This window comes from Gambusia affinis, linkage group LG02 (assembly GCF_019740435.1).
Source record: "Gambusia affinis linkage group LG02, SWU_Gaff_1.0, whole genome shotgun sequence".
NCBI lineage: Eukaryota > Metazoa > Chordata > Actinopteri > Cyprinodontiformes > Poeciliidae > Gambusia > Gambusia affinis.
Window position 1 is genome coordinate 11,289,779 of NC_057869.1, and position 13,416 is coordinate 11,303,194.

The window sequence follows — 13,416 nt, forward strand, 5'->3', positions numbered from 1 at the left end:
AGTAACTCGGGAAGACATTTCTCTCTCTGTTAATGTATTTATGATGATGACTTTTCTATTAGGTTTACTTTAATGACTGGCAAGAGTAAAAGCACAGGCTGTCGGACACTACAGTCAGACCAAGTTGTATTTGCATTTGTTGTATTCTTATTGCTGCCGTAACACATTATAGATCAGTTAACTTAAAATAAATTTATCACCACGATGTCAATATTTTTACACATAATGTTTCAGTTTTGCTGTCTTTACAAACATCTGTTTTAGATTAATATTAGATAAATACGTAACTTTTTTGACTAAATGTATTGACAATTTATTTGTTAATTATTCTAAGCAATATTTTTTTAAACATAAAGTGTTATTTTTTGCCACCCATAAAACAAAGTGTCTCCAAAATATAAATCAGTTGTATTCATACGTTGAATAAAAAGATACACTTTTTTTTTGTCTGAAGTTAAATCAGACAAAATCTTTCTTGTTTTAGATGAGCTAGAATTACTGAAATTTTTTCCATTTGCTAAATGCCAGGATAATGTGAGGATATATTTATAATCTTCAAAATCAGATATTTAGTTGCACAGCAATAGCAATTTCAAAACTTACTAGAAGTCCTTTTATACTTTAGACCACTTCTGTCCTTGAAACATTTGAAGAAGTTGTATTACCCAAGGTAGATTACTACCTTGCTGAAAATAAATTGGGACCTGATCACCAGTTAAATCAAGAATCTAAATTATTATCTGGGAACCTGCTTAAATAAAACTCTAGAAAGTAAATAAATAAATATTTAACAGCTAAATGAAGGTAATGCTAAATCTAACTTGCACACTACAAATGAGAACTAAATAACTTGTGGAGTCCCTACCCTAACCCTAACCCTTACCCTAAAATAAAATTTATGACCTAATTCTTATTCCAATGCTTAAATTTAAGTCCTTGAAAATAGGCTGCTTGGAAATCTCTGCAGCTTTCTGATGGCCTTTTAATTTACTTATTGGAACGTCTCAATCATCCATAGTATATAAATAATGCTGTGCAACATTGTGCACTGTTCTCATTACTGATACCTATGCACAGTGAGATCCTTTTTGTCCTTTGGACAAGAAAAGTGGATGTTGACAATGCATTAAAGTTTTTGTTTATGGGTTTGCGTACTTAAACTATTTGATTAGGTACTTCCATATTTTTGTTGGATTTTTTACCTTTTCTTAACAGATGTTTTTTAGTTGATATACCAAGTAAATTTCGCATTAGGAGGGGAAAACGGTGTGTACATTTGAGAACCACAATGAATTACTGTGCACACTTTTTCATGAGCAAGTCCAGCTGGTAATGTTGCTGTAAAAAAAATGTTTAAAAAAAAAAACCTCTCAAAGACATTAGGACAACTGGTCTTCTGGGAAAAAACATGTACATCTTTTTTTATTATGCAAGTGTGATTGCTGCCTCCTCGTCCATATGTGTGTGTTCACAGGGGAACTCTGTGCACTGTGTGAGAAAGTCAATCCTCTCTGATTTTATCTCTTGACATGACATGTAGTCAGGCCTCTGAGGAGCACAAAGAGCAAGGATGTGCACACACAAACACCTTTCCCAAGCAGCATGCATGCATGTGTACGGGAGAGTAGAAATAAAATGAATTCTTAAGTGAATAGTGTTATTGAGAACAACACCTTTTGGTGTGTTTTCTCGTTGAAGTCTACAAACGATGCACATTTGTAAAACAAGCAGAGGGTCTGCAAGGCTTAACGAAATGATCTGAATGCATGTACTTGCTGTGCACTTGGTTCCACACACCTTGTAATATATGCAGGTATTTAAAAGTGTTTGGTTTGTTTAAAGTTGTGGAGGGGCTTTGGTCTCCTAGAGAGCTCGGATTTACTAATCCACAACACACATTTTTATCTTTAGTTCATTGGCGGGTCTAAATATTGACTTATCATTAAGTGGAATGACTGAAACCCTAATAATAATTCACATTGTCTAAGCACCTTGTGTTGACGCTGCGCTCCCGACGCTATTAACGAATGTATGCAAATCCTGCGTAAATCTGAAGATTAGGGCTGAAGCTTTCAGTGATGCAAAAGAGAAAACAAGAGGTGTGTAATAAAATGTTGTCTACGCATAGACAATTATTGAAAAAACACAGCTTATGGAGAGGTGGAGAAAAAAATCTGTGTATGTGTGTGTGTTACAGAATGTTAACACAAATGTTCAGGCATGTCAGATAACGCTTACAAAGACAGGGATTGGATTTCTGCTGAATGGATGATAATGCAATAATAACGAAAGCTGCAGTACTGTAAACAAACATCAGACTGAACTGTAAAGTTGCAGAGACAGAAAAAAAGTAAATGTGGAAACAAAGTTTGTGACAAGAGAAAATCCTCAAGATGTTGCCAAGAGAAAAAGTTGCAAAAAGCGCAAAAAAAAAAAAAAAAAGTTCAAACTCAAGCAATAGATGAAGTGAGGGCTCTTATCTGCAAAAAGGTTGTCTGGGTGCTGCAAGCTGCACATAGTTTTTAAAGAAAAGAATTTTATAACAAAGAAAAAGGTGGTGATAGAGACCAGATTGTGTCAGAAGAAAAGACACCAAAAATAACTGAAGATGGAGAGGAATGCTGAAACTTTAAGTCTTAAAAATGACCTGGGGTCCAGGTCTGGTCTACCAGAGGCTACAGTTGAAAACCACTGGCTTGGTGCAGCTTAGACTAAAACATGTTAGTTGTTTTATGCTTTATGTTTAAACAGACGAGTAGAAGTAAGACTGGCAGGAGGACAAGGGATGAGTAAAGGAAAGCTATTTTAGAAAAGTGTTGAGCTGTTTATTTGCGCGTCATTGAAGCTGAAGTAAGGCGCAGAGGGAATTGGCCACCAAGACCCCGCTCCGCTCCGCAACATCTGCCGCTGCTAAGTGAGTTAGTAGCCGTCAGGCTGCCTTTATGTCACACAATCACACACACATGCAGTTCCCTGTCATACGGAGCCTGTGATGGATGTGTTGAGCATATAATGCTCTGCAACAGCGCAGAATAAAATATGTGCCATTCTCAACTTTTGGCCTTTAAGTGGAATGATTGCTTAAATTAACAACATTTAATGTGCGAGAAGTGTGAATGCTGATTAGAGAATGAAACAATAAGTTATTTATCACTTTCTAACTAGCTGCAGCCCCATTACAGGGCCATGATATAGAGCTATGACTTAGAGTTTAATGTCCGTTATTAAATAAAATAGCCAACACAGCTGGGGGTAGATGATGCCACCAGGAAGGATATATTTACTTGTTAAACAGACCTTAATGACTTTTTAGCATATCACTGTTTTCTTCATCTAAGCAACACATAAATTGTTCTGTAAAGACAGATGACTCAAATTTACACTAAACGCTTTTATTTTCCATCGTCACAGCACATTTTTTAGAGTAACCCTTCTACCCTCGTTTGTATTTCTAATGTAGGATCACAGTAGGGAGCTGCTGACTCTAACACAGTATATTATAACCTTAATTGAATGCACAACCAAAGCCTGGAAGCAGTGGTGGATTTAAGGATGGCCATCGTGGGCAGCCACCCCCTGGTGGCATCTAGCAGGGCTCAGCATGAAGCAGCTACACAAAATAATTCATGACAGTAACATTTGGTTTTCTGTTGCCTATTTTAATATTATGGCATTAGTCATATTTTATCTATCTGCAGGTCAAATCTTCTTTCAGTGTAATTACAGATTATGTGAAAGGAACGTCTTTGCCAGACAGCACATCAGGTTCAGGATGTGCTTTAGCTGGTTTTGGGTGCCAAATCTTACGTTGTTTTTGTTATTTGCTCCATTTCTTGTCTGAAATATATTTCAGTTGAATGAACTCAACTGTGCATAATTTGCTTATTGTTAGATTAGAAATTTCAGGTTTATGCCACATGTTCCATTTTTTATTTAAATTACCTTACATAGCTTTAATAATTTTCATTTTATTTGCTATTCAATGCAAATGACTAAATGTCCGAAAAAAATCCTACCAGAACAACTCAACTTTTATTTTTAGTTTATTTAGATTTCTTATCAATTATGTTAGTTGGGAACCTAAGAAGACTAAATGTTTAAATTGGCTTAAAAGGTGCAAAAGTACATATAAAAAACATTTCAATGGAGCTTTTATTTCCCATAAATTTGCTTTACTTTCAGCTGAATTTCAAAGAATGTAAGTCAAATTAATGTTCTAAAAAGATTTCAATAATTTGCCATTGACATTGATATTTCCTTGAGAATGAAGAGTGGAGTTTTAAAGAAAATATGAAAAACTTTAAAAATGTCTTTCTCTTCCAAATCCCCAACATGTTTCCCAGCAATAATTGTTGCCTTGAATGTTCAGCCTCTTCAGCAGTTCCAGTATGCCAGCAATACGGAACTCAAGGGAGTTGAATCTGAAAAGTGACTATCTGGAGAATGTTGAAAAACACATCCTTGAAATTTGATATTCCACAGCAAAACATACACAAATAGAGGAATAGCATGTATTTTAAATGTCACCTTGCAGCTGAAGGTGATCTAGTGGCAGACAGACATCACCTATCACTGTCAGAGATGGCAGCTCTCCGACAAACACTCTTCCTCTTCCTTTACACGTTTTCGTTGCCTGAATATTGCTGCTGAGCCGTGAACATACCAGAGGAAGAGAGATATGCTTGGTTCCAAGGAGAGAATAGGATAGGTGGATGTATATAAGCATGATAAGAAAAAATATGCAGCTCAACTTAAATACTGTTCCTGAGCAAATCGGATGAAGAGCAGAGTGTAAGAAATGCAGAGAGGAATGCAGAGGATCAACAGCATAATGTTGTCATTTAGTGAGGTTGTTGAAAATCCAAATGCTGAGATGATGGAGGCAGACACACCGAGAGCTAATATCTCTCCTTTTGAAATCTCATCTTTTAAACAGGTGTGTAATTCCAGAGCTTTCTGAATACATTGTGTATTCTCTCAAGCTTGTATTCTGCTTTTTGTTTTTTTTATTATTATTATTATAGTCCACCACATAATTAAGTCATAGCTGTCCACATACTAAGTTATGAGTAATAAAACAGAATGGTGCACTTACTGAAATTTGCTCCATACAAAAGCCTTTGTTGGTGATGAGTGGATCAATAAAGCTATCTTGGCCTTTCTGTTATTGGTTGACCTATTCTCACAGCATTTTTTTCTCTGAAACTAGTTATTAAGTGTTTGGAATAATTTTCACATTGAAACATTCACTTATGTTTCATCTTCATCATCCTGGTAAATGACAGCAGTTTTTTTGTATCTAGAATGTATATTTGTTCAGTCTGCTAGCATGATGTGCTGAAAAACAACCCCACACCATGATTCTCCCACCTCCAAACTTCCCTGTTGCTTCAGAATCTTAAGACTTATTTATCTATAAATCATTATGTTTAATGGAATCCAAAGTGTTCAGTTTTGGTCTCATAAATGCGTTGCCTGTATTTGTTTTTAAGTAGAAGTCCCATATCACCTGCCATGCTAAGGTAAGGATGCAGTACAACAATGACCCCAAGCTTATTTTTTGTCTTTAGGTTTTATCTGCTGTGGAAAAGAGTATATAAACTCTTCAACCTCACTTTGCTGTGTGGACAACGACGGATATCCCACAATTCACCCTTCTGGAAATGCCACAGTGAAGCTGCAGTGTTGTGGGTCAAAGGTCATACATCTGGACGAAAAATGCTGCAATGGGATTGGTTTTGACCCCCAACGGCACGTTTGTGCTGATCAAGCCACGGCCGGGCTGCTGATAGCGGTATGTTTCAAGTTGTGGTTGAAACACTTCTCAAAGCGGATTCAGTTTTTTATTGTCACTTTCCATTCATCTCTGCTGCAAGACTTTGCAACGACAAACTGTTTTATTTTTAATTTGATTGCTCTGCTCCAGAAAATAGCAAACACTGTCCCTCTGACTGTAAGTGAAAAAAAATACCTAATATCTGTCTCAGTCAGCTAAGTGGACATGTGGACAGATAGAATTAGTTTCCACCATCCACTCGTCCTTATTGTCACATCAGGAGTCGTTGAATGTGCCATCCACCATTTATCACCTCGGGTCATGCGGTGTTTGTGTGTTCCCAAGTCAGCAGGAGATGGTTCGTGCAAGCACACATACACACACATGCACGCACTCAGACAAAGAGTGGGAGCGCTCATTAGCCCTAATGATGTCATTAAGGTGCATGTAAAACACACACACACATGCAAAAAGACATGCACTAGATTTGCTGCTTTAAAGCTGCTTTAAACTCCAAAATGTATACATTTGAATACGAAAGATACTCTGTATTTTTACTGATGCTAGGAAGCTCTTCTCTTATTGCATGGTCTCTTTTCCTCCTTTGTGCAGCCCCAGTGTTTGCAGGGAGTTGTGTGTCCCGTGGCTGCTGCTGCTACATCTTACTGTGGCTCCTGTGACCTTGATCCATCTCTGACTGCCTGCACTTGGGTCCTGACTGCACACCCACACCCCAACACACAATCCGTGACACAAACGTCATTCATCAGCACCATGCTGGAAACCCTCTCTACTGTCCTGCCAGCTCATACAAGCATAAGTGGAAATCCTAACAAAATAGCTGACAGAAACAGTCACACAAATATCAAGAACTCAGAGTCAGGAGGAATTATGTGCTCGTCACATGAGGAGGTGGTTTACAGCGGAGAGGCCAGCGTTCACACATATACAGGTAAATAAATACATTTTTTGTATTAGTGTTTTCATTGCATTATAACTGGAAGCTTTTTAGGGTTTTGTCTTGAATGGCTGTGCACATGTAGAAAATTGGATTTTTATCAGTTCTTCTTTGCAAAATATTTAAATTTCAGCCTGATTGGACATAGAGGTTCTGTTATCCTCAGTTACAAGTCCTGTCTTCTGTACTCAGTTGGATTAAAGCTTAGAGTTTTATTACAATATCCAACAAAAGAGAAACAATTGGGCCTTTCAAAAGCTGTGAAATTTACAAAATATGATGACAACAAACTAAAAGTTTTATGTGCACACAGCTAAATCAGGCCAATTAGGAGAGCGGAAACTAGTTAAACCACCTTTACCCTATTTTTAAAAGCTTCATAAATATATTTCTAGATATTTCCTTAATTTCATAGACTATAAGTTAATGGAACAAAGGACAGAATGATCCAAAATTGACCTTTTTGAGCTGTTTATGATGTTATAATGTAATTTCTTCATCAAATGCACTGTTTTGACTCATTCATGCATGTTTGAGAAATCATTCAAAACATCTACATTTATTTAATCGAAGTAAAGTGTTGGTATACCTTACAGCTGGACAATAACCATAAACATACTGTCAGAACTACTGTCAAATAATTCAGAACAAAATACATTCCTACAGTTAAATACCTTAATTGGAACCCAGCCTAATTCAAATTGAGTATAAGTGGTAAAACTAAAAAACTGATGTTTGCAGAGGCTCCCCATTGATCTGATTGAGCCTTAGGATGGAGAATTGTCAGTCTCTTGATTTATTGTATTTATTTTTTCCCCGTAACTGACATACCTCAAAATAACGTTTAGCTGTAATTGCTTTGTAAGATTGTTGCACAACTAATGCAGAATTGATATATGAAAAGAGCAGAACTCAGTTGCATTATGAGCTTGTAGAAGTCTATATTTGAATGTGTTTGCTGCTGAAATCAGGTGACTGTACAGAGAGGTCGTGACCCCTGGAGAATCACACACATACCATGCTACACTTAAAACAGCTGTTGCAGTGTAAGGTAATCGCTGTTAGCAGCTAATCCTCTCTGAGCTGTAGACTTGTATGTAATTAAAGCAAGATGGGCATTTAGATGCTGTTTCAAAATGATCCACAGTTTATTAGCCCAAGGGGAGTAAGTTTATGTGTCTGTCTGTGGATGATTGTGTCTTCATTTTTGGTCCAGCCACACACAGTTTATTTGGGTATGGCAGACTTTTTGTTCAGTATTAAAGGTGATCAAGAGTATTTATATCATGTTTGTAGCAATAATTTCACATATTTCCCATGTGTTTTAATTCAGTTAGTATCTCTGTAGGTCTATGTATGTGCTGTGATTACTTTGTGTGTGTGGCATAGAGCGGTTAGGATAAGAGTTTCAGGGCGATGCTGTGACACCATCTGGGCAGAGGCACATAAAGCTGTCGCCACCCACCATACACCAGATGTTTCTCATGCACACACAAACGCACGCATGCACACTCACACACAGAGTATCATGATATACAAAGATCAAACCCCAACAGCTTTGTATTTACAGTTGGAGCCATAAAAATGTACCACTTTGTCAACAAACAACCTACATTCATAAAAGTTAATAATCAGACGAAGCTCTGAGATCTTTTTTGGGGAACAAAGATGTTTGATGTGTATTTACATTTGTGTCCCTCTGTGTTTTGCTACTTAAGTTATGACAGCAGTAAAGACAAGAGCCCCAGACTGGCCATTTAAGCAGAGCCATTTACAGCAGCAGTCCCTTTGCACTACTAAAAGCAATGCCCATGTATGTGTGCAAGTGCATTTGTATGTATATATGTTCCTGTAACGTAACACCTCATCACCAGAAGGGTTGTAACAATCTCAGCGTCAGGGGACTGCCGCCATGGCTACATGTTTACAACTTTGCACCAGTGGCAGTGCATATTTGTGTTATATCTTACAGTTTGCAGTATAATAGTAAACAGCTTGAAAGATGAATCCTTAAACTGATGTTGTGGACATAAACCTTTCCTTTGTGTGTCATTAAAGGTTCAGATGTTCTAAGAAAAGGAAGAGGTTGAAAATCTCCTGAAGTTTTCTTTTTCACTTCCTCCGCCCGGTCTTCCGAAAGAATAGATTTGTGCTCCTTTGTTGTATTTTGAAACATCTATATTACAAAAGGGGAAAAAAAATTGTGAAAAGTAGATTCAGACTCCAACTCTTATTAGAGTTTCTTGTAATAAGATACTTTATACAGCATAGTTGTATAAAGTATCTTTTTGAAGCGTTCTCCCCTGTGCCTGGTTTTTTCTGTATGACCTCATCTGACTGATTCACGTACAAATATTGGATAGATTTAGGCATATCTGTTCACACCTGGTATTAGAATTCAGACTGAGCGATAAAATATTCCTCTCTATCTGCTTCACATTAACATAAACATAACACTGCATGATGACAAAACTATCAGCAGGTTAATCAATGTTTGTATAAAACTGCCAATGAGTTCAGTCACCTGCAGCATATTTTAAAGCATGTAAACGGTCCAGATTTATCTAAGCAGTTTACAATGGACCTTTTTCAACGGCAAAACTTATAAGTTTGACCTTATGACCCATTACACTTGATATGAGAGAAGTTATAAAGCACTAATTATTTGTTACCTTACAAGATGAAGCTCTACTGCAGTAAAACTGTCACCAGTTTTCACACAACTTAATACTTTTAGCCAATCTGAACACGGCAAATAAAATCAGATTCGTTAATGATTAAAATAAACTTTCCACCACAGGTTGAACTATTCATTCATAAAGCTCACTGTACACATATCAGAGAATCTGCCCTCCTTGCAGTTGCATTAATGGTGATTTGGATGATTGGAGGAGGTGGTGAATGAGAACACAGCCAGCATCCAGTGACAGCTGAACATTTTTGTTTTATGAAGAGAAGAAGCGCAGTTCTTTTTATCAGCAAATAAATTAGTTAGATAGGTGCACTGTCTTTACATCTCACTTATTGATTTAGAAAGATTGTTCTGATGTGATTTTTCAATTTAACATGGTTCTTAAAGTTTTGTGGACCTGTAAATGAGGCAAAGCAGCAGCAAAATGCAGAGAACAGACAAAGAGAAGCCAACCTCCAAACCTTTTTGAGTGCATTCAACACGCCATCCTAGCTGATTCAAAGGATCTATGAGAGATGTTAGTGCCATGTTTGAATGGATGTAAGAGGTCACAACCACAAATACAAAATGTTGTCTTTGGAAAAGAAAGACTTATTTTCCATTATGTTGCATTTTTTCACGTCCTTGTTTCGATGTAGACACTGATCTGGAGCCTTTTACAACCTATGAGTATCGAGTGAGGGGCTGGAACAGCTTCGGCCCCGGCTCCACTGACGTTACGACAGTGACAACAAGTGAAGACAAACCATGGGGATTGGCCCCACCCCGCTGGAGTCGGCTGGGCGAACGAAGTGACATCGTCCAGCTGCAATGGCAAGGTCCAGCCAGACCTAACGGTGAGTGTGCATGTTTGTTTAACTTTCTTTTCTTAAAAGAGTTATGGTGATGTGTTACAAAGCATCCTCTTTGTCTGTTCCTCAAATCCTGAAAAGAGCTTTCTCCGGTTTATTTTAGGTATTATAACCCATTATGTTGTGCTGCGAGATGGACAAGAGCGTTACCGTGGAGATGAAAATATGTTTACTGATGTGGGAGGGATCGGGCCTTTTCAGGAGTTTGTCTACCAGCTGAAGGCCTGTAACCAGGCTGGTTGTACTGACAGCACAAAGGTAAGACAAACATATTTATCAAATCTTTATAAAGGATCCTAGTGCAGTTTGTTTTAAACCAATAAGACATTAGGCAATGAAATGACACAAAAACAAAAATATGCTTTATGGATTCATGCGGCTTCAGAAAATGTACCTCGCTTTGGACATTTTTATTGCTGGTCAACATCAAACAAAATCCTGATGTTGTGTGGTGTAAAATTTACAGTAGTTTTATTTTGACAGTATTAAAATGTTTGAATGTAATGTGTCACAATAAACAGGCAACTTGGTATAATGATGATTTGTTAGATTTGTTAACTTAATATCCTCTGAAAGCTTGAAATTTTTAGTTGTCAAAAGAAGTAGATGTTTAATAATCCATCTTTATAAGAAAAATATCACTGCACTTATCGGAGTACAAATATTTCAATATTACTTCTTTCTTTTTGACCAAATTTTAATATTTGGTTTTATGACATCATTTTATACAATAATTTGAAGTCTTTTTTCCAAACCCAAGCTGAATCTAAATACTGAGTTATGAAAATATACATCATGCTTCCAGTGCTCAGTTTTATATCCCCTAATTATAATTTAATTTAGTTCTATCCATCTGTCTCACCTGTTACGTTTCCACTGTAAGTCCAGGATGTTCATCTGCAGAAACAAATTGTTTTAGCCTTATTTTTGCTCTCCCTCTCTATGCAGGACTCTGGATTTGCTGAGTCTTGCCGATGTTTGTGATAGTGGACATAATACATCCAGAAAGTATTCTCCCTCGCTATCTCTCTCGCTTTAGCTGAGCTGATATCGCCACAACAATTAATTTCATCGGCTTATCGCTGCTAACCACTGTGTAGTGTCTCTCACAATTCTGTAAAAATTATGGTTGAATGTACCAAATGTGTAACCAAAGAAGGAAAGGAAAATTACCAAACAATTGACACATTAAACAGTGAGGGGCAAAACAATGATGGTTCAGTTTTCTATCAAAATTAACAACAAACCTTGTGCTTAAGATAATTTAACATATACAGTTTTAATGTCTTTGTAAATCATCTTCAGCTTTTTTTCTGGATGTAATTTCTAATGCTGGAGAGAGAAAAGGCATTATGTATTACTGAGGATCACATGATTGAAGGATCAAACAATAACTCTTAGATTTCAATAACTACATTCGTTCAGATTTGTGTTTATTTTCCCATATACTAAATTTCTTGACACTTTTTTTGTTCTGGTGGAAAACTTTAGCAGTGTGTGCATTCATGTACTCTAATACCCCAAACTCTCTGCAATCCATTTTTCCCCTCCGTCTGCCTCACAAACATATGGTCACACAAACAAGCTCACACTCTCTCCCTGCAGTGGATGGAAGAGGACTGAGTTGGATTAGTTTGTACAACGGTGAAAATTGGCCAAACAGTCCCAATTATGGGATAACTTGAACTAACCTAATACACCACTGCAATTACTGGCATCAGTTCCCTCATACACTAAAAACACACACACACACACACACACACACACGCACCTGGCTGTGAACAAACAGACACTCACAAGCACACACCTACTGTGACAACAGAAGGTGCTGATCTAATACGGTTGGTCACTTAGAGCGCGAGGAAGAGCGATTGGTCCTTCTGTGTCTCACAATCCTTTTGCCCTGTTCTCTCTGCCATTTGTCTCCTGTCGTTCGCCTGATCTAAGAGTCACAGTTCCCAGTTTCTCTTTACACTTATCTCCTTACTTTCTTAACACCTTTCATCTTCAACACCATCACATTATCAAAGCAGCTGCTTTACTTCCACAACTGCCATTCAGTCCGTCTTGTCTCTCAGTCCCTTTGTGTTTCAGTGTTCATATCTCTCTCTACACAAACATTTAGCATTTTAAAGTACATGCACTTTTTAAAACATGTTATCTGACTGTCTAGATTAGTTCAGATCAAACAATTATCAGCCCAGAACTTTAGTCTATGAAATTTTTGCTTCAGTAATCCAGTTCAAGTGGACTACAACTTTAAGACTCAGTCAGGCAAAGTGAGTTTAATTGTATTTCACATTCCCGGATCAAGGCAAGAGAAAAGTGAAAACAATAAACAACAAACAAGTAAGAAACTGCATTGAAATTGCAGGGACAAAATAAAAGAAAACGATAAACAGTTGGAATACAGACTGCCACAGAGGATGTTCATGAAAATAATAATTGCAGGTAAATGGTTAAAAATACTGCTATTGAAAATCCATACTTCATTATTGATTCTCCTCTCAAATTTCCAAGTGCAAAAAATACCTGATTGAAACTAAACAGTGTGTGACTTAATATAGGATGAGCTTCTAGAAACTACATGTTTTTGAATGTCACAAATTCATACATAAAGATTTAGGAGATGAAAAATTGGAAGCTATTTTTAAGGCCTGTAGGTGTCAACATGCAGTGGTATTTTGGGCTAATTAAGAAAGTAGACTACAAGAATACCAAATTCTGATTTTGTTTTTGTTGATATAATGAATCTTTAAAGGATAAACTCTGCACTCTTGACTCAATTTATAGGATTTTTGAAAGGGAATTGATGATAATATGAATTAAAATATGTTGCTATAAGTCAAAACATTACATTTGTTCCAATTTTTTTTAAATCTGAAAAATAAAACTTTTTATGCTTGCTTCAAAGAATGAACTTTGACATCAACATATTGCATTTGAATACTTTAAAGAGGACCTTGCAGTGATGTTGCCAAATGAATATCAGGATTAAGACTAAAAGTGGGATTGAAGGAATAAAACTGATTTGACCTGAGTTACTTTCAGATGAATGCCTGTCAGTGTTCCCTAATTTTGTTGTAGTCTAGAATTATGTTCTTCTAATCGCTGCAGAGGGGCATGAGCTTTATTTGTG

The 13,416-nt window shown here is 36.9% G+C and overlaps 1 protein-coding gene across 4 annotated transcripts in view; it reads left to right on the forward strand.

Moving 5' to 3' along the window:
- Positions 1–13,416, forward strand: part of ush2a (Usher syndrome 2A (autosomal recessive, mild)) — a 198,440-nt gene that overhangs the window by 133,594 nt on the left and 51,430 nt on the right. For all 4 annotated transcript variants that reach the window (XR_006368583.1, XM_044095875.1, XM_044095889.1 and 1 more), the window contains 4 exons: positions 5,571–5,794; positions 6,389–6,728; positions 10,065–10,262; positions 10,381–10,535. Coding sequence is in view for 3 of the 4 variants with exons in the window: in XM_044095875.1 (XP_043951810.1) it covers positions 5,571–5,794; positions 6,389–6,728; positions 10,065–10,262; positions 10,381–10,535 (917 nt within the window). In the remaining variant the exon portion in view is untranslated. The remainder of the gene's footprint in view (positions 1–5,570; positions 5,795–6,388; positions 6,729–10,064; positions 10,263–10,380; positions 10,536–13,416) is intronic.